The sequence below is a fragment of the Lissotriton helveticus genome, chromosome 4_1, assembly GCF_964261635.1.
Source record: "Lissotriton helveticus chromosome 4_1, aLisHel1.1, whole genome shotgun sequence".
NCBI classification, from domain to species: Eukaryota; Metazoa; Chordata; class Amphibia; order Caudata; family Salamandridae; genus Lissotriton; species Lissotriton helveticus.
In genome coordinates this window covers 198,748,051-198,770,760 of record NC_136063.1, presented here as the reverse complement: position 1 = coordinate 198,770,760, position 22,710 = coordinate 198,748,051, and the positions used below count along the sequence as shown (strand labels likewise).

Here is a 22,710-nt window from a genome sequence, read left to right as displayed (position 1 = left end):
GGTCACTCCCTGGCGACACAACCCTTCTGGCTGGCCCCTGACCCACTGGTTCTTCCACTGGGGAACCTATCCCCCCTCGCACCCCTCCATCTGGACTTCTGCACCCTCCCAACTGGAGCGGTACTGCCACACACCAGAACTACTGAAACCCTGTTCACTGATGCTCTACGTTCTTCAAACACTCTGGGAGATCCTCCTCAAATGACCTATTGGTACAGCCTAGGCCCCCGACCTGACGTTCCCTTCAGAAACATTTCAGGCCCTGACACTGGGTTTCGGGCACCTGGAGAAATGCAGTCCCACCCACTCCTTCTCCTCTTGAGACAGGACGTGAGCCCCTACACCAAGACCTAGCTGGGCTACACTAAACCTCTTCCACCACACTGGGCTGGAAGACACCTCAGCCACTCCTTTTGAAATCACTCCATCCCCTATGCCTCTCTCCTCCCAGAACCTTACCAACTCCAAAATTCTGTCTCTAAACAGACCACAGAAATCAAAAAGCAGGCTCCACTTCTGCAGACGTTCTTGGGAAAAGTTCAACACACGGGACTTAGGTATCTGAGCAAAACAACAAGAGTACACAAGTATTCAACAAGCTCCCCATCCAGAGAACTCACACCATTCATCCACACACGCCCCCCCCAGACTGGTAAGGCAGTTTCTACCACCCCTGATCTCTCAACCTGACCACACGTGACACAGGTACCATTACTCCAGGACAGGGACGGGGGACACATTTATGCTGCCACCACTGGATCCCACCCTTCTGGTGAATCCAGACAACACACTGCACTTAGGGGGATGATCTACCCTCCCGAGCTAGGGACACCTAACTCACAGTGCACAAGAAACACATTTCCACAGAAATGACATTTTCAGCAAACTTAAAACAATAATCCCCAAAATGTGATTTATCTAAAATGCAGAGTTTTGTAGTGCGGCCAGCTGCTACTGTGGTCCAGCGCAAACACAAATCCGGATCCCTCACGCTGCCAGCCAATGTTAGAAATGGAATCCCTGGCTGGCCAGGGCTTTCGCCAAAGTCAGTCAGAGACCACCACTCCTAAGTCAGGGCAAGGGAGTTACACGCCAAGATAACCCCTGCTCACCCTCTAGGTAACTTGGCACGAGCAGCAAGGCTAAACTTGGAGGCGATGTGAGTTAAGTATTTGCGCACGCACCCCAGCAACAACACCCAAGGCCCCCCACAAAGGAAACTCCACACAAGGTTATATAAAAATAGCCTTTGTATTACACCAAAACACATTAGATAAAAACACACTTTACAATGTGCCAACATGCACGGGCAGAATTTACAGGGGATACGTACAAGACAGGGCCACCTGGACCACTGTCAGGGATCAGCACTTTTAGAACTTAGAATACAATACTTGTAGGCCTAGAACTTAGAACATAGGGCCTATCGGACAGTACCTTCCGTCCTGGTTGCGCGGGATAATGCAAGTGATCTCCTTAGTAGGCTTGAGCGGGCGGACGGCTAGCTACAAGCGTCTGTCTGGGGCGACCAATGTGTGCGGCTCAGAGGAGGAGGGGGAGGCAGGATGCAGGCGGCCCAGCGAAACGGCGCGGCTCAGGGGAGAGCGGCGCAGCTCGAGGCTTGGACGGGCGGCCGGGCACGAGCTGCCGAGGGGAGTGAGCAAGGCACACTTCAGCGAGGCCCCAGTGGCCCAGGGAGATCAGACAAGTCCCAGCAATTTGTCAGGGAAGGCACAATAGAGTCCACTGGTCCTGGGACTCTGGTCAGGGGGCGAGCTCAGTATCAAGCCCTTGGAGATAGTTAAACACCAAATAATCATGTAGCACACAACCAGTAACTACTGTTAACCGGTAAGTACCACCTACGCAATCCTAACCACCTTAGGAACAGGTCACGCAGGGAACCAGGACCTCACTAGCACCACCTGTACTAGCAAGAACAACCACCTAAGTATCACAATACAAGTAGGGGCATAGGCACATTACACATGATGCATCACAACACATTCAGAGGTGCAGGGAAGGAAAACACATGATGCAGAACCTACATTCAGCGGTGTAAGGAACAAGGCACATGATGCATCTACAACACATTCAGAGGTGCAGCACAGGAGAACACATGATGCATAAACAACACATTCAGAGGTGTAAGGAGCAAGGCACATGATGCATCTACAACACATTCAGAGGTGCAGCAAAGAACACTTCGCAGAAATCATATTAGCATGAACTTACATCAAAAGTCCAGGGTCCAGGTTGCGCCACTGCGCCAAGACCTAAACGTGGCAGCTGCCCACAAAGTGCTGGGCAGCTGTTGTAGAGAATGGGGCCAACGTGGGAGCCTCCCTGGGCTCAAGAACAGGAATACACTCAAGAGCCTCTCTAGGCTCGTAGGACCAATGTGGGCTGTGAGGAGCCTCGGGGCTCTGCAATCACGAATGCCCCTCGAGCCTCTTGAGGTCGCAAACCAATATGGGCGGGAGCCTCGGGGCTCTGTAAACAAAGCACTGCCCCTCGAGCCTCTCTGGGCTCGTGAGAATAAAATGGCACCCTAAGCCTCTCCGGGCTTGAAAACAACTGTGGGCTTGGAGCCTCGCTGGGCTCGGAAACAACGATATGCCGCCTGAGCCTCTCGGGCTCTAACTAAAGAAATGCCTCTCTCGTTGGAGTCCCTCGCGTGGGACTCAGGAACAGAGACCGCTGCTCCAAGAGCCTCAACCGGCTCGACACACTGGAGGGAAGGGGCGGGCACCGGCAATGTGCCCTGACACCCTCCTCCCTGATTCAGCACTTCGGGCCCCACTCACCGGCTTCTCAGATGCTGGGGCGGCTCTCCTCTGGGCAGCGCGGCTCTCCTCTAGGCAGCGCGAGGCTCTCTACGATACCGGAGCCCCGACTGTGCCTGTAGCCGCTCCTCTCTCATGCCGCGGTCCCAAGGGCGGGACTTCCGGTCCTTCTCCGGGGGGCCCGCTAGGATTGGCCGGCCGGCCCAGCACTTCCGGGTCGCCACGGGCAGCGTGTCGGCCCGTTTCAGGCACTCAGAGGCTGGGGGAGAATTAACCGAGGGGTAGGCTCCCTCGTTAAATATAAGAATAAAAGTAAATATGCGGCGGGGGCACACGCGGTAGGAGAATTAAAGCGCTCAGAGCGCTAGGGGCAAAATAGAGCGCTCCCAATCGCTAATGGCAAGATACAGCGCTCCCCAGCGCTAGGGAAACGAACCAGCGCTTCCAGGCGCTTTGAGGAGGAATCCAAGGCCCCCAGGCGCTAGAGGAGCCAACAGCCCAGCAAAGTCCTTCAGAAGTCCAGGGGCTGGGCAGGGCCCAGGGGGGGCAAGCCTTCCCACGGGCCCAAGCAGCAGCACGCCCCTGGCAGGATTCAAGTTGGCAAACAAGAACAAGAACATTTTCATGGGGTCACAGCCCCTCTTTTATACACCTTTTCCCTTTGTCTTCAGGTGCAGGGTGGGGGAGAACCAGTCGCAGCTGGTTTTGGAGCACTGTGTTTACCTCAGCCACCCTTTCCATTCACCAGGCAGGCTAGGGTCATCAGTCGCACCACAGGGGGCGGAGCCAGCATTGTGTGGGAAAAGCCCAGCCCCATTCAGGACACAGGTGCACTCCTCCCCAGCCATCAGCATGCTAATCTCCACACTCACCACTGGGCAGACCCATCATGACTCATGGAGCCTGGCATCCCAGCCAGCTCCAGCCAATCACACGCCAGCACCTTCACAGCACACATACAGCCATGTCTAGAAGTGGCACTTCCACACTAGACACATACATTCCGCATACATCATCTCTCAGCATTCAATCACACGAGTCCGCACATACCAGACTGGAGTCTGTACACCCCACGCATCAAGAACTACCAGGGACACATACATTCCCCATGCATTCCTATGGGAGGGCAGGCCAATCTCACACACGCACTCAGGGAGAGCACGCACTTCACACTGCGCCACAGTGTCAAAGTGCGCAAAGACCAGAAATCACTATAATTCAAGGCAAAAAGTTCAGGGGTGAACCTGCCAGAAGGGCCAAGTCCAACAGATGCACTCTTCATTCTGTTTCTCCTAGTGTACAGTATACACTCTTCATCCTGTGTCAATTGATGTATCATATGTGCTTTTCATCCTGTGTCTCTAGGTGTATGGAATGCGCTATTAATCCTATGTCTCTTGGTGTACGGTATGTGCTCTTCATCCTGTGTCTCTACGTGTATGGTATGCGCTCTTCATTCTGTGTCTCCTAGTGTACAGTATACACTCTTCATCCTGTGTCAATTGGTGTATCGTATGTGCTTTTCATCCTGTGTCTCTAGGTGTATGGAATGTGCTATTAATCCTATGTCTCTTGGTGCATGGTATGTGCTCTTCATCCTGTGTCTCTAGGTTTATGGAATGCACTCCTAATTCTGTGTCTCTTAGTGTACAGTATGCACTCTTCATCCTGTGTCAATTGGTGTATTGTATGTGCTCTTCGTCCTGTGTCTCTAGGTGTATGGAATGCGCTATTAATCCTATGTCTCTTGGTGTACGGTATGTGCTCTTCATCCTGTGTCTCTACGTGTATGGTATGCGCTCTTCATTCTGTGTCTCCTAGTGTACAGTATACACTCTTCATCCTGTGTCAATTGGTGTATCGTATGTGCTTTTCATCCTGTGTCTCTAGGTGTATGGAATGTGCTATTAATCCTATGTCTCTTGGTGCATGGTATGTGCTCTTCATCCTGTGTCTCTAGGTTTATGGAATGCACTCCTAATTCTGTGTCTCTTAGTGTACAGTATGCACTCTTCATCCTGTGTCAATTGGTGTATTGTATGTGCTCTTCGTCCTGTGTCTCTAGGTGTATGGAATGCGCTATTAATCCTATGTCTCTTGGGGTAATGGTATGTGCTCTTCATCCTGTGTCTCTATGTGTATGGTATGTGCTCCTCATTCTGTGTCTCCTAGTGTACAGTATGCACACTTTATCCTGTGTCAATATGTGTACGTATGTGTTCTTCATCCTGTATCTCTAGGTGTATGGAATGCGCTATTCAACCTATGTCTCTTGGTGCATGGTATGTGCTCTTCATCCTGTGTCTCTAGGTGTACAACATGGACTCCTCATCCTGTGTCTCTTAGTGTACAGCATGCACTCTTCATCCTGTGTCTCTAGGTGTATGGAATGCACTATTAATTCTATGTCTCTTGGTGTATGGTATACACGCTTCATCCTGTGTCAATTGGTGTATGGTATGTGCTCTTCATCCACTGACTCTAGGTGTATGGAATGCGCTCTTCATTCTGTGTCTTTTTTGTCCCACCGCAGCCTTCACGCCTGCGATAGAATACTGATTGATGACTGCTTAATGAAAGCAAATTGTATATATTATTTTTCCCTCATCCCTCCTCCATGGCCCAGCAGCTAGTGACAACTATGGACTGCTCCAAAGTTATCTGAAAGTTAATTCATTCGAAATTAACGCATAGGAAGACCCTCTTATATTAACCCTCCTGTTCCAGTTTACTATCTTGTTGAACATTCTCTAGCATCCTTGGCTCCAGCTCGACGCATCTTTATCTGTCATGTGCTTCATGTGAAGCATACTAAATCCATAAGGTCCAAGAGTTCTACTGTCAAAACTGCCCTAGGGGCAAAAAGCACATGTGCACCCAGTAAGGCACCTGGGTATGACAGAGGGGGACGCAGACGCTTGCACGGCCCCTTCTGTAATACAGATCATGCACGCTCACATGTAGCGTTAGCGCAATCCTAAACGGGCATCCTCTCACTCGCATGGGGTTATGGCCCCATGCACATGAGAAAACACTGCCTTTGCATCAGCACCATAATACAGACACAGGCAGCAAGGCAACAAGGCAGACACAGGCAACAAGGCAAAAAGGCCATCGGGAGTCACACTGACTGTGTGCTATATTAGGTGGCACCCCTTGGAAAGCAGGATTTGGGGGTTCATGGTCCCTCTTGGGCATCCCCCCTGCAGTCGGGTGCACCTTTGCCCCCCCCCCCCACCCCCCTTCAAACACAGGCCGCATTGCAGCTTGCACTGCGAAAGGATGACCAGCAGTTTCAAACAGCCCTTTGGCCTTTCACTAATGTGCTACCACCCTGGCAGGCACGAGTTCATGTTTGCGCAGGGCAGAGGGCAGTACACTCACTGTGACTGGGCGAGGGGCAGGAGCGTTGCCCCACTGCTGAAATGCAGCAGTCCGAAGAAAAATAAAATGACAATAAGACTCATCTATTGTCATTTTATTTTTACTTTCAATTTGCCGAGTCAAACGTGGGCGCGGCCAAACCGAAGCGTCATACAGCAGGGGGAGTGGTGGTAGGCACTAAAAGTGCGCATGTCAGTATGGCCGTCCAGCCACAGCCGGCCTAACGGACTTGGATATCTCCAGGCTGTTCCTTGGAGATATTTTAGTGCTCAGGGGCACAGGCTTCCAGGCCCTCCTGGAGCGAAAAACCGGCCTGCTGCGTTTCTCTCATCGTGGGAGAAGTACTGAGATTGGGTAGAGTCTGGAAGCCTGTGCCCATGAGAAGTGTAGTGCCGGGCAGGAACGGGAGCATAGGAGCAGTGCCACGCAGGAGCAGAATATCTCGGTGGTAAGGGAAGGTAACTTTATATTTTTATTATTAATAATAATTCCTCCCTCCCACCCCCCACCTCGGATTGGCAGCAACCTCCCTGGAGTGGGCACACTGACCCAGTCGGTGCCAAGCACAGCCTGTTAAAGGTGCAGACAGGACACTGCGCCCTATCTATAATAAGGCCCAGGTGGCCTAGATAACAATATCAGATAAATGAATACATATCACACAATGACGGCCAGCGTGTTCCAATCATCTCCCAATAAGGGTGGGACTCTGAGGAATTAAGGTTGCCAGTAAGGACCCAGACCCTCGTGCAGTGAGTACTCACGTGGTCGGCCTGGCACACATCCACGTCGCCTTTGTCGATGCCCTTCAGGGTCTGCTCCAGGGCGATCCACTCGCCCCTGCTGGCCAGCTGCAGCACCCTGGCCCCGGCGCCCGAGCCGTCCGTGGAGCACCGCTCCGGCTCCGACATCCCGGCAGCGGTCCCTCCTCATCCAGGTCACAGAGGTGGATGCGCACTTTCAAATGTTGCATACATTCCCCCTGCTCCTCAGGGCCAGGCTCACTCAGTCCTCACTTGTTGATGCCCTCATCTCTGTCCGCAGCAGAAACTGCGCCAAGTGCGCGCGGCACTTCACTGCTTGATGGACGCGCTCTCCCCAAGCCTCCCTCGCTCGGTTCTCACAATCTTTTGCACTCTGCTCCCTTACCCCTTTCCTCCTTCTCACTGCCTTTCAAACTCTTCGTTTTCTCTCACTCCCCTGTCCCTCTTCCCCCCTTTCTCCTTTTCTCTTTCTTTCCCTATCTCTCCTTCGATCTAACTCTCCTCACTTTCGTTTTCTCGTTATTTGCTTCTTCCTTCTAATAATCTTTTTTTCTCACGTTCCTTTTACCTTTTTTATCTCCCCTTATCCCTCCTTCACTCAATCCACTCTCACTCTCTTGCTTTCCGTCTCTTCCTCCCCACCCCTCTATTCTCTCTCCGACCTTCTCTCTCTACCTCGCTCTCTCCCACCCTCTCTTTCGCTCTCTGTCCCTTCCTCGCCCTCTCCCACCCTCCCTCGCGCTCTCTCTCTCTCTCTCACCCTCTCTCGCTCCCTCGCCCTCTGCCACCACCTCCTTCTCTTTGGCTTGCTTGGTAGGAGGTAGGACCGTTTTTTTCATCCTTTCTATTTACTCAGACTGTGCCAAATCACAGGGGGACCTGGAGAAAGTTTTCAGACTCTTCCTTTGTGCCCCTGTTGCCTTGGAGTCCGCTGCTTGGGGATGAGGGGAGGCGGGGGGAGCATGTCCCCGGCTCCCGCAGTTTGGAACATTCACTCTCACGACTGTGCACGTTATATAGACCCCCAACAAGGAACCAATGCAGGAAACCATCAAAAGACTGAAAGCATCAGAAAACGAAGCCTCGGTGCTGCTGGCGCTCTCTGGTGCAGCAGGTGAAGTGGCACCGGGGCCATGGGTTGAGAACCCCCTGCCAACAAAACACAGTGCATGCTGGGAAATGGTCATTGTTCTCGTGGTCGCAGAAATCTGACCCCACAGGGGTTACTCCAGTGTATGGAGCAGATGCCTGATGTGTATAGATTTAGGGAAGGACCCCTGGAGTATGCCAAGAAGCCCACAAGAGTTGTACATTTCTAGGAGTTCTTCCATGCATCAAATTGAAACCTGCAGAATACCCTCCTGGTGGAAAATCATGCTTGCTGAAATAAAAGATGACTATACCTCGGCACATGTATCTTTTTCTTTTTCCCTCCAGAGGAAAAATACTCTTTCCTTTATCGAAACTCTTCCTTGTCCTATACTCCTATTCCTATAGGAGTATCTCTTCTCATTTTCACCCTGAAAAGACACTTTCTCCTGTGCTCTGTGTTTAAATATTGAGTAACAGAATATCATCTTGCCATTATATTATATTCAGAATATCAGCACCCATTATATAAGGGATAAAGTACCCCCTGCCATACATTAGAAGGATATTGTGAGGAGTTCCATAACTATATAGAGGAACAAATCCGAAGGCCGAGATCTTTCATAAGGTTATGGAACTCCAAGGTGACTTGTACTATCCTAATTGTGTATGGCAGGGGCACTTTATTCCATATAGTACATGGTCACATCATCACTTTTCCCACAAACCCCTTAAAACCTTGGTACTTAGCTCTTTCATATGAAAGAGAGAGCATGTTGACAAACCTGAAGAAAAAAAACTCTCTAGTGCAAATTTAAACACATCAAAAGTCTGTTAGTTATTTGTTGCAAACAGATATTAGAAACACTTCAATACAAGTCAGTTTTAAAACAAAAATAAGCGCTGCAGTAGATCGGAACGTGCAGAAAGAGTCTAGATTTTCCTCTATCAAAGGAGTGCAAAAAATAAGCATATTCTCTCTGCTTGCCATTGTAAGCTAATAAAATAGAGCAGAAGAAACAAAAGCAACTTTTCATTAGTTGCTTTAAACAGCTGCTACAATTATGCTCCGTGACCTGACCTGCTTTTCCCTCAGCTGCTGGGTCTGGCAGCAGGCATTGGGATGTCAGAACTCAACTGTATTAAGGAACACTAGTCGATTTCTGGCGTCTTTCCTTATAATCAGCGACTTGAAGCGTCACAAATCTCCGATTACAAAGAAATTAGTGACTGCCGTTTACACAGGGATCACAGAATCCCATGCATTGTATGATATGTATATGGAAGTACAGATTTACTATTCTTCAATCCACATCTATTTAGCTGGAAGGCATTTTCACTGAAAAAAATAAAGTTTATAGTTTAGTTAACTAACTACAACTTGCAACCTATCATACATCAACTCATGGCATGTTAAATAATATATTTGATTACACCACTGATGACATCTTAAATTACAACATGCACCATACTACCAGGGCCTTTAACGTGTGCAAGCTGGTCTCATGCCCAGTGCGCCGACCTCCAGGGGGGGCGCTGGAGCTTCCTGCAGCAGTCGCCCAATCAGGGTCGGATTGAGACAGACAATAGGCCCAGGAGCCAAAATAAAAGTGGTCCCCATTAGCCAGTTAGATAGCTATTAAGTGGCCCACATTTGCAAATAGGGCAGTTTTTAACTTGTAAAGTTAAGATGAATAGGTGTTTGCAAAGTCTAGGAAACTGTATACATGTGTGCTTGTTACAGGCAATGTTGGTGGTATTATCAGGGAAATCACCAGTAACAACTGGTTGACTAGGCCATAAAACAGGCACACAAACCTTAAAAAAACTGGCACACGCACTGACCTATGAGACCAGCCCTCAGGGCACTGCCTGATTGCGCTATAGCCCAGTTCGACCCTGCTCTCTCTGAGTTAGGTGCAAAGATAAGTGTGTTGTGTTTAAACACTTCTGTTGAAGGCTGCTGGTGTCCTTGTCTGCTTTGTTTGTTTATCTTTTCATGACCCTAGTGAGAAGTAGGTTATTAGTTGAGTGGGATGTTAACCCTTCTCAAGCAACACCCACAATCCCTGTCAGGGTGAACCACAAAAAGTCAGTAAATTAACCTGTGCATAACCCTTTGGTAGATTGGCACAAAAGCAGTCAGGATTAACCTAGAGGCAATGTGTGAAGTATTATGCGACACTCAAACAGTAATAAAGTGAAAACACAACACAAGCAAAATCCTACACCAATTTACACAATAGAGTAAAATAAAAAAAAAATTGAAACCAAAATGACAAAAATTCAATTATTTAAACCAGAGGAATGCAATTTCAAAGATTTAGGTAAAAACAGTGCCTAACAAAGCGCCAACAGTGGTTATCTGGTAATGCCCAACTGGGACAAAGTCGCAAGTTCAGTTTGACTGCGATGGAGCACGGGTCAGATACAGGGACCAGGTAACCCCAGCTGACAATTGCACCTGTATGTGGGGCATTGTGCAGCGCAGCCACGTCTCCAACGATCAATGCACGATCCGCATTGAGTTGCATCAGTAGCCATGAGGAGCCACGGGGTCCATGTCAACATGTGTCACACTGAGTCAGTTCCGCAGGGGAACTGCAAAGGCTGGGTTGGCCATATATGTAGCTGGTTGAATTACAAGTATACAAACCCTATTGGACACTGTCTCAATCGTTGGATGACATCATCAGTGATGTCATTAGAGATGTGTCAGTGATGTCATCAATTATCTCATTTAATATGTCATGAGCAGGGTTACTGGAAATAATGCGGCATGGTTAAGTAATTTATGCGGCAAGAAAAGGAGAATAAGGCAACATAATGTGGCACAGTTTGTGGAAGTGTTACTTCATTATTTTGTCATTTTTGCACTTAACAGTGTCTGGACATTGGTTGTACCTCATTAGCACTGGTTTAACACCCAAATACAGCAATAAGCAACAGAAAGGTGACCAGTCAAGCTTTGGAAAGGACCTTTCACTGTGCGTGAACACGTGTCGCTGTAACTTTTGAACCATTTAAGCTCGAAACATTCTTTTTTGTTAAAATCTGCAGATTATGCAGCAGATGATGAATTGTGTGGCAAATGTGGAAAACCTATAATTATGTGAAAAATGTAGTGGCTGCTCAATCGCATAATTCCAGTGGCCTTGGTCATGAGTGAAGTAATATGAGAGTCATGAGAAGTTCATGACAGTGTCGTAAGTTATAATTAGTTCACTAAACTATAACAGGTGAATTGCATTGTTTTATAATTCTCTATACGTTTGTTTCAACACATAACTATAATTTTTTTTTAACCTTTGTTTTTTTCAGTGAATTTCTATTTTTTAACATAAGCTAAGATCTTATTATCATGCTCAGCTATAACATCTCTTAACCCTTTTCTTTTTTTCGGTGATTTTTTTATCATATGCAATCTTTAGCATATGCCTTACTCCTTCTGCAGCTTGTATTCAACACTCTGGCTGCGCACAGCCTTTGAATGTGCTCAGCGGGGGGTTGGCCAGATCCTGCACCCAACCCTGACAAAAGCTACCTCAGCCAATCAGAAGGCCCTATTTTGTTTTTAATTGTTGAGTGCCGCAGGACCACCTGTCTAGATATACATAACTTTTTCTAAACATTCACCCATTCATGCCCAAGCCGCGTCCCTCTTTAAACAGCTGAACAGATTTACACCAAATCACAAACAACACGTTTTCAGAGTAAAGTTGTAACTGTTTGCCAAATTTGGTGTCATTTTGTTGAGCTGTTTTTTTCTGTATCTAAGAACAACATTTCTAATGGGAATTAACATAGGAAATAAACAATATGGGACCCACCTTTTCTTGTTTCCTTCTTGATGGATCATTGCAAAGTTTTCCATGAAGGAGTCGAGATGGATAAACTTGTGGTTTGGGGAAGTTTTGCACAGATCTACTAAACTGCGCCAATGCTTTTAGCGAAACAAAAAAAAAACACACAAAAAATGCTCTCTTATAATGGAAACTCTGATCTAACCATGACTATTTCTCCACCTCTTTTCGTCATAACAAAATTGGAAGGTTGATCATTAACTGAGGTTATATGCACATGTGATTACTGAACATCTTTGAGACATCCACCTTTTGTTTTGATCACTAACACAAACTTTGAGTGACAAGACCTACATGTTTAAAAAATATGATTTTTTTTAACAAAAAGTCACAGTTTTTTAAATAAAAATGTGCTTACAAACAGCTTCTCCGTACTCTGATTGTTGGGGAAATCCATCAAGAGACCAGATCAACTGCTCTCTGTGTGATATTTCTTATTTTTTCTACCTGTTGCTCATAGGACGCATAAAGGTATAGCAAGCAAACACACGGACAGAAACATGCCATTTGTATTGTAGTTACAATCTTCCACATAAACCATCTTCTTTGCTGTGCTCCTAAGGAATTATTTACAACGAGGGGTGGTGAGGGACAGAGTCTCTGAATTAAGCAGAATACTCTCACCCAGTCAAGAGATCAGGGCTAGATCCAACACCGTTTTTTAGCTCATTGCACCATCCCAGTTTCAGAACCTGGCTGTATGCAAATTAGTCTGTTCCTGTCCCAGTGCATGATGGGAACAGGGCAAACCAAACTACAAAAGCCAATTCTTACACTGGGAAGGAAACAAGCTTCCGGGGACCGGTTTCTGGCATTACAGCCGTCTTCGGCCCGGCTTGCTTGAATCCTGATGGTGCAATGAGCAAGGGACTCATGTCTGAGTATACCCTTCCACGCTTAGGGTGGACAAAATTATTTACAACAAGGGGTGGTGAGGGACAGAGTCTCTGAATTAAGCAGAATACTCTCACCCAGTCAAGATATCAGGGCTAGATCCAACACCGTTTTTTAGCTCATTGCACCATCTCAGTTTCAGAACCTGGCTGTATGCAAATTAGTCTGTTCCTGTCCCAGTGCATGATGGGAACAGGGCAAACCAAACTACAAAAGCCAATTCTTACACTGGGAAGGAAACAAGCTTCCGGGGACCGGTTTCTGGCATTACAGCCGTCTTCGGCCCAGCTTGCTTGAATCCTGATGGTGCAATGAGCAAGGGACTCATGTCTGAGTATACCCTTCCACGCTTAGGGTGGACAAAATTATTTACAACAAGGGGTGGTGAGGGACAGAGTCTCTGAATTAAGCAGAATACTCTCACCCAGTCAAGAGATCAGGGCTAGATCCAACACCGTTTTTTAGCTCATTGCACCATCCCAGTTTCAGAACCTGGCTGTATGCAAATTAGTCTGTTCCTGTCCCAGTGCATGATGGGAACAGGGCAAACCAAACTACAAAAGCCAATTCATACACTGGGAAGGAAACAAGCTTCCGGGGACCGGTTTCTGGCATTACAGCCGTCTTCGGCCCGGCTTGCTTGAATCCTGATGGTGCAATGAGCAAGGGACTCATGTCTGAGTATACCCTTCCACGCTTAGGGTGGACAAAATTATTTACAACAAGGGGTGGTGAGGGACAGAGTCTCTGAATTAAGCAGAATACTCTCACCCAGTCAAGATATCAGGGCTAGATCCAACACCGTTTTTTAGCTCATTGCACCATCTCAGTTTCAGAACCTGGCTGTATGCAAATTAGTCTGTTCCTGTCCCAGTGCATGATGGGAACAGGGCAAACCAAACTACAAAAGCCAATTCTTACACTGGGAAGGAAACAAGCTTCCGGGGACCGGTTTCTGGCATTACAGCCGTCTTCGGCCCGGCTTGCTTGAATCCTGATGGTGCAATGAGCAAGGGACTCATGCCTGAGTATACCCTTCCACGCTTAGGGTGGACAAAATTATTTACAACAAGGGGTGGTGAGGGACAGAGTCTCTGAATTAAGCAGAATACTCTCACCCAGTCAAGAGATCAGGGCTAGATCCAACACCGTTTTTTAGCTCATTGCACCAACCCAGTGTAAGAATTGGCTTTTGTAGTCTGGTCTGCCCTGTTCCCATGATGCACTGGGCCAGGGACAGACTAATTTGCATACAGCCAGGTTCTGAAACTGGGATGGTGCAATGAGCTAAAAAACTGTGTTGGATCTAGCCCTGATCTCTTGACTGGGTGAGAGTACTCTGCTTAATTCAGAGACTCTGTCCATCACCACCCCTTGTTGTAAATAATTTTGTCCACCCTAAGCGTGGAAGGGTATACTCAGATGTGAGTCCCTTGCTCATTGCACCATCAGGATTCAAGCAAGCCGGGCCGAAGACGGCTGTAATGCCTGAAACCGGTCCCCGGAAGCTTGTTTCCTTCCCAGTGTAAGAATTGGCTTTTGTAGTCTGGTCTGCCCTGTTCCCATGATGCACTGGGCCAGGGACAGACTAATTTGCATACAGCCAGGTTCTGAAACTGGGATGGTGCAATGAGCTAAAAAACGGTGTTGGATCTAGCCCTGATCTCTTGACTGGGTGAGAGTACTCTGCTTAATTCAGAGACTCTGTCCATCACCACCCCTTGTTGTAAATAATTTTGTCCACCCTAAGCGTGGAAGGGTATACTCAGATGTGAGTCCCTTGCTCATTGCACCATCAGGATTCAAGCAAGCCGGGCCGAAGACGGCTGTAATGCCAGAAACCGGTCCCCGGAAGCTTGTTTCCTTCCCAGTGTAAGAATTGGCTTTTGTAGTCTGGTCTGCCCTGTTCCCATGATGCACTGGGCCAGGGACAGACTAATTTGCATACAGCCAGGTTCTGAAACTGGGATGGTGCAATGAGCTAAAAAACGGTGTTGGATCTAGCCCTGATCTCTTGACTGGGTGAGAGTACTCTGCTTAATTCAGAGACTCTGTCCATCACCACCCCTTGTTGTAAATAATTTTGTCCACCCTAAGCGTGGAAGGGTATACTCAGATGTGAGTCCCTTGCTCATTGCACCATCAGGATTCAAGCAAGCCGGGCCGAAGACGGCTGTAATGCCAGAAACCGGTCCCCGGAAGCTTGTTTCCTTCCCAGTGTAAGAATTGGCTTTTGTAGTCTGGTCTGCCCTGTTCCCATGATGCACTGGGCCAGGGACAGACTAATTTGCATACAGCCAGGTTCTGAAACTGGGATGGTGCAATGAGCTAAAAAACGGTGTTGGATCTAGCCCTGATCTCTTGACTGGGTTTGAATACTCTGCTTAATTCTGAGACTCTGTCCATCACCACCCCTTGTTGTAAATAGTGCTCCTAAGGAAGCCAAAACAACACAACGCCCTTGCAACCATATCGATTTACAATATGTGGACAGCCACAGCAATAACTTTTTGACTAAGCTTTGTATCTTGGTCGAATTACTACCCCCCCACCCCCCAAGTACTGTGTTGTAAATATAATTGATATAGATGACAGGATGCTTCTAGTTGATTACAAGTAGATTTATTCCAAGACACAGCTGAGTACAAACCTCGCCAGCTGACCAGATCTTCAACTGACACAGGTAGAACACTCTGGTACCAGTTAGAACACTCACAGGTATTCTGGGAGACTGAGAAGGTGAAAACACTAAGGAAGGGCTAATGACTACTGTCAGCCATATTACAAGAAGAATCAATATACAACACATCTTCCTCCTTTACAGAAAAGAAATGAAACAGACATAAAAAATAAAGCTTTATGCATGGGAGACAGCAACAATAATAAGACAGATAGGAGGACTAAGACGACTTGAACTAATTTTAGTTCATGAAGGCAAAAGAGCATTTTGGGGCAAAGAGTGTAAAAGTGAAGTGTGAGGTGAGACATAAGGAAGGGCTAATGACTACTGTCAGCCATATTACAAGAAGAATCAATATACAGCATACTGCATAGCGATAAATCAAAACTTCCCCAGTTTGAGGTAACCTACCATGATATGCTCTTATCGTCCTACATATTGTCTTCCTTTCAGTGCTGGCAAACAACAAAAAATGCTTTCACAAGGGCAGTGCTGCTCTCGGAGCGTTAATCAGCACACTGGACAGGCTCACCCTTGCTTCTTTGGTGCCAGCATCTATTAATGAACACTTGCCAGGGGGTGAAAACAAACATCGTAAAGTCAGAAACCTGTCGGCAAAACGTTGCATTGTCCCATTTGTTTCTTTATATATGTCTTGTAAAACTACTCTAAGGTGTGTGTTTACAATAAAAGAAAATCACATTTTATAATACAAGTATTTAATATCCTCACAATGGGAAAAAACAAATTTCACAAAACATTGACAGGCATATCTTCTGCATAAGGCAAGTACCAAACGAATATCACACAGATAAGGCTGAAAAGCTCAAAATCTTTCTAAAGAGTACTAATATCAATTAATAAATCATTTACTATAAAAATAACATAAAGGGTAACACATGTAACATGAGCCTAGATTCCCATCGAAGGGTTCAGGTGACATTTATAAACCACGGGGCCTTCGGCCCATGGGTTATAAATGTTATGGAGTTTATTGACCCGTGATACCTATGCAGGTGTGCTGGCGCTGAGAGACCGCATAAGGAATTAGTCAGACGCAGCTAAGTCACAAGGGGGCATATTATCAAGCCCATTATCGCAGCTTTAGCGGCCGTTTTCTGCCGCTAAAACTGCGATAATTTTTAACCCCCTGCTTGATAATATGCCCCAAAGTGTCTGCATTGGTAATGACATAATTAAGCTCTACACAAGCAGGCTGTCAAGGCCTTTCTGAAGTGCAGAAGTACCGACAGATTGTGCAAGGTTACAGGCAGAGAATTCCGCAATTTGGCAACAGCCACTGAAAAAGGCCTACCCTCAGTCTGTTAAACCCGGGGGTAGAGAGAAACAAGGCGTCCTGAGAGCACAGAGCACAACCAAGGATATATATATGGTTTTGTTTCCTTTTTGTATATCGGTAAGAATTGAGAAGGGTTCTATGCGCCGGACAGGGATTTATTGTTGCTGCTAGAAGCCAGTGTAGGGTGTCAAGGGCCATGGATGCTAAGGAATATCTAGGGCTAATTTTTCTGTTGAATTTTCTTTTTTTTGAACGTTTTACCTCACACCAGAAGGGGTGATCAAAAAAGGGAGTGATTGTAGTCAAGGCACCTAAGAACATCCTGGGATGATTTATGGTCCTGGCTACACTGTTGTACGATTGATGCATCAATCGATAAAAAGGGTGGAGGGTGGCTTGATTAGCCGGTATGAGAGGACAGGGCTGATTCAGGTGTCCAAAAAAAGATGTCCAAAATCGGTGCAGTGACCGAGTGTTAATACCCTGATGAATCTGCCAAAAGCATTGGGGCAGTGAAACATGTCGGTATCAGGTAGTGGTATGCAATATTAAGCTACCAGCAGTTTTAATTCACCAGTACACACTAGTACGAATAATAAAGTTATATAGTGAGTGTGTCTGATGATTTTATATCACTCTTATATGTTGGTCACACCAGTGAGCTATTGTTGTAAGCTTTCTGTCTAGCACCTTTTTGCACGCATTTCTGTTTCTGTGTTGTACACTTTCTGTGTTTTGTACACTAATTTCTTTTGGAATAGGAATGGCAACCAATGATGAGAAAGGGGCATAGAATTGGTAACATCTGCCAAGCTCCGCGAGGGTTGTTCGCCCGTGAGGTGCCTTCCTTTCCACCACACATTTATTTCATTGTTTCATCTGTTTAATTGTGAGTGGTTGTACTGTCTGATTGAGGGCAGACACCATTGGACATGTTGAGTTGATTGCTACCTTGAAATTCCAGGTTTTTAGATACAAACAGTGGTTTGTTGTGGACAGCAAGACATTAGAGAACACACACCTCACCGTGAAGAGAAAAAATAGGGTTTTTTTCTGGCACCTTATAGTAATATATCCAGAATAGTGTACACTCATGTTGAGTAGATAGATACTACTAACCGTCCCTGGTACAGGGATCTTTTTGTGAATTGACTGATTAGAGTGGATTGCGATCCCCTTTGTACCTTTCTGCTCCCTCTAGGCTCCTTTGTGTTATTACACCTAAGAACAGTAGCCTGGACGACAATGCTCCGCGCCTGTGAGGTCAGAAGGGGACAATTCTCCTCCACAAGAGGAAACACGAGGAGGGCAGATGGTTGGCTTGTTTTGCCTGCGACAAATCGTCCTCCAGGTAAAAACGAAGGTTCTGTACAGTCTTCACTGGATTTGTAGGGTCACATCTTGAAGCCTCACACAAGTAATACACCTCACAAGAATCCTGAAACTCTGCTACCCAGGTTGTGGCAAGAGAGATAAAAACAGTGTTAAACAAAGTTTGCTCATTTGGTGCTCCAAACCCATCGCACTGAAAGGAGGTCGTTCACACAGTACATCATAACCTACACTAAACTAGCCTCTTGTGCCCTACCGAAGACAACAACATCTCATGGGTAGTGCAATGATGCTGGGTGCTCCAAAAGAGCTAGCACGGTCTGCTGCAGCACTTCCCTTCCACAAAAAACACATTTTGGCCCCTTTGCAGTCATTTCATGCTACCACTGGTTTGTGACCTTACCTCGCCTTTTGCTGCATTTCCTTACGGTGAGTTTGAACATATCTAACATTCACATTTCTGAGGTCCCACATGAACTGCAGACAAAGAAGGCTGGAGCATCTGATACAAACACTGTCGCTCAACGAATGCAGTACTCCCAAATGGCACCCAGAACCTCCGGATCAGAGAGTATTACCCTAACAATTCAAGAAACTGAGGGGCATATTATCAAGAAAGGCCGTTACATTATCGCCGCTTTTATCGGCAGGAAACTGCCGATAAAGCGGCGATAATGTGCTTGATAATATGCTCTATGAATTCCAATCGAAGCCCATGTTAGATGTGAAGACATCTAACATGGGCTTCGATTGAAATTCATAGAGCATATTATCAAGCACATTATCGACGCTTTATCGGCAGTTTCCTGCCGATAAAAGCGGCGATAATGTAACGCCCGTTCTTGATAATATGCCCCTCAGTTAAGTGGGGGATGGTAAGTGAGGGAGGTCAGTGGGGAGGAAATTAAGGGAAAGAGAATGCAGTGGTTGAGACAAAGCAAAAAAAAAATAAGACTGCAGGAAAATTAACTGTATGAACATCTCTAATGAAGAAGCATACTGGCATCCCAAACTGTACTCCATCATTGGTACATACATTATCATATAGGAAGCATGAAGTCTATGCCACCAACATCTCATTAAGGGTCAATTTACCAAGCAGTGCCCAGTCTCAGAGCAGACAGTCAGATTAGTAGAGGCCTAAAGTTGGCATGTCTGCCCACATGAGTGGGAACTGATGGCATACTCATGGTCTGATACAAGTAGAGAAAGAGCAACAGTATAGCAGCATAGTATTCGACATGGCATACCCAAGGGTAACCCACACAAGGCCAGGCACGCTGCATCTCACTTCTCATGATAGAGAGCATAAAAACAAGGATACATAAAGGTTGAGTGAGGAGGTAGCCCACCGTAGTGAATATTGTAGAACGCGTATCCAATCAGCAAGAGTGTAAAGTGTAGGTTGCACACCTAAAGAACATTCTCAGATTCACTACCCTCCCTGTATATAGACTTTAAAACGAGTGACATGGTGACACCTTTAATGTGTAGCCAAGTACATTGTGGAGGAGGAACTAGGAGGGAATGTGGAGTGAATATAACTCTACCAACTTCATAAAAACATAAAACTGGAATAAAATCCCAAATCTCTGAGTCCACCAGCATCCCCAAAAATGGATTCACAATACAGCATTCAATTCACAGTACCTACAAAATTGAAGTGACCCCACACTCTAGTTCCAAGAAAGATCCGAGATCTTGTTGAATACAATCAAGCTTGTTATTCATCTTGCTCGTGAATTTCTCACTCCCGCACTGCCAAACCCATGTTTGAACCGCCCGCCAGATTAAGAGTTTTCTCCTGTCTCCGTTCATTTGCATTCCTCTACGGTGCCTATCAAATTGATGGGACTGTCAAAATCAGTACCTGCACAGCATGGGCGGCTGCAGTCCATGCTGTGCAGGTACTGGGGTACATGTACAAAGTGGAGCACATGTTGTGCATCACTGTGTGCATCCATATGGCGCAGAGGCACAAGGGGGCACTGTATGGCCCCCTTTGTTTCCTCACTGCCACACTTTTCATGGTGGCTGCAATGCCATTAAAAGTATGGTGATGAGGAAACTCGTAATATGCATGCTGGGTCTGCAGCGGCCCTGCCAAGCATACTGCGGCATCAAGACAGCCGCAACACTTCCAGTGATGGTCATATTAGGGTGGTTGGTAGACCACCACCGCTGCTCCCCGTGAGTCTAGCGGTCCAGGGACCGCCAGACTCTTAATAAGCCCCTAAGATATGCTATGCTATATTTATTTATAATAGCGCACATACACAAAAGGTTTCATGGTGCCAAATAAAAGTGAGTAAATGTGAAGGGAATGAAAGCCGTTCAAATAACCATGGGCCTCATTTATGAGGCCGTGCGTCACTTTTACGCCGCCGGTGCGTCACTTTTTGTGACGTACCAGCAGCGTAAAAATGGTGCCCTGTTGCACCATATTTACAAAGTGACGCATCTAGGTAGATGCGTCACTTTGTAAACCCCTGCACCACATTCTACCTGCGCCAGGTATAATGTATGCACGGGGGGCGTTCTGACACAGGAAAGGGTCATAGAAGTGACGCAGTGAAATCAATAAGATTTCACTGCGCCACTTCTAGGGCACAAATGCGTCAATTTCTTACGCCTGCCTCACAGCAGGCGTAAGACTGACGCACGCCCTTTCACATGGGGCTTGCCCCATGTGAAAGGACACATTGCTGGAGTTGAGTCACTTTTGTGATACACTCCGGCAATGCGTCACTTTTGCGCCATACACATACGTCAGAAAAACTGACGTATCTGTAACTCCTTGCGCCATGATGCGTCATACAGTAAATATGACGCATCATTGGTGTCGCAAGGAGGGCGCAGTGAAAAGCGACGCATCGCTGTTTTCACGCAGCGATGCGTCACTTTTCATAAATGAGGCCCCATGTTTTTAATTATTTACTAAATGAATTAAGATCAGGTTCTGAGGGATGAGATTCTAGTGGAGAGTTCCACACCATCGGAGGTAGAACTGTAAGTTCTAACCATCGTACCTCTGTTTTCTGTATCAAGGATTACTAGTAAATTTGCTCTAGAAGGTCAGAGAGCCGCCGATGTCACATACTTACACATTTGGTTACGAATTGGGGAGCCATTACATGCAGTGCCTTAAAGAGCTAAAACAGACTTTTAATTGGACTCTTTGCTTGATCAGCAACCAATGCAGCTGTTTCAAAAGAGGAGTTGTATGAGTCTTGAAAATCAGTCTAGCCACTGCTTTCAATGCTGACTGCAATCTATTTATATCGCCGTATGGAAGTCCCAAATAAATGGCACTGTCGTAATCCAAGCGGGATCCAATTATGGCTGCTAGGATGGGTTTTAAGCTCTTCAGTGGAAAAGAAGAGGAGTAACATTCCTGGCAGCCCATAAAGGAAGAGATAGTTTGATACTATTGACTCAATGTTAGATTTCATTGACATCTACTGATCAATCAATACGCCCAAACTTTTTGCAGAATTAATAGGAATTGGGTAATTTCCCCATTTCCATAGGCCAATAATGTTGGGTCCATAAATCAGGGTTTTTAATCCTAACCTCTATATCCGTCTTGTCTGCATTCAGTTTTAAGTGGTTATTCCGCCTTCACATACAGATGAAAGGCGTTATGTCTTGGAACATTTGCTGGGAGGCAATGCCACTTACCACCCAGGCAGATGAGGATCTGAAAATCATCTCCATTGTTGTACAGTCAGCATCCTCTCACTGCCAGTTCTCTAATCATTGGTCTAATGAGTGTGGAGATATCACAGAGCGCTGAGGTCCTCCACACCTCACATGGACCTCTTCTGCGCAATAAAGGGCAAGGTGTACTGCTTGAGATCTACCTTCTAGGCATTATTCTAGCCATAAATAGGAGATACCTGTTATACCCTCAGCTTGGACAAGTGGTAGTAGGATGTGATGGTCTATCATGGTGAAAGCTGCAGTTAAGTCCAACAATACTAAAGCGGACATTAAGCCGTTGTCCAGATCAGCTCTGGGATCATCAATAACTCTCAGTATTATAGTCTCAGTATTGTGGCTCGGGCGGAATCCGGCTTGGAGGGGGTCTAAGTGATTTGGGTTGTGCAGGAATTTATGGATCTTTGTGCGATTAATGGCAATTTATCCATATTAGGCACATATATCAACAAAACTATGAATGAATGCCAGCATTTGTAAAGTGCACAGCTACCTCCGGAGAGTGTCCCGGCGCTGGGGGCCGTCGGGAAGATTAAGCAAGCTATTGCTCAGAGTCACATGGTGCTGGGCTAACCTGCCCCCTGGAGCCGGGGATTGAACCGTGAACCCCGGGGTCCGGAGTCAGGCACCCTGGCCGTTGCGCCACACCTCTTCAACTATGAGAATGCTTATCCGTGTTGCGTAGCATGGTGAAGACCCAACACCTATCCATGTCCATCCATATTTTAAGAACTTTGGGGCATATTACCAAGCAGGGCGATAGGCAATTATCGCCGCTTTAGCGGCCGTTTTCGGCCGCTAAGCGGCGATAATTCTATCGCTCTATTAGCAAACTGTCGCTAACAGCAGTTAGCAACAGCTTTAGGCGATAGCGAGCGGTTTGGGTCCCGCTTTGCAT

At 46.6% G+C, this 22,710-nt stretch overlaps 1 protein-coding gene across 1 annotated transcript in view; it reads right to left on the bottom strand.

The window, feature by feature from the left end:
* LOC144827102 (uncharacterized) overlaps positions 1 to 7,081 on the bottom strand; it is a 466,306-nt gene extending 459,225 nt beyond the window's left edge. Inside the window, exon 1 of the mRNA XM_078685542.1 lies at positions 6,935 to 7,081. Within this exon, the coding sequence (XP_078541668.1) occupies positions 6,935 to 7,081 (147 nt within the window). The remainder of the gene's footprint in view (positions 1 to 6,934) is intronic.
* Between the last annotated feature and the right edge of the window lie 15,629 nt (positions 7,082 to 22,710).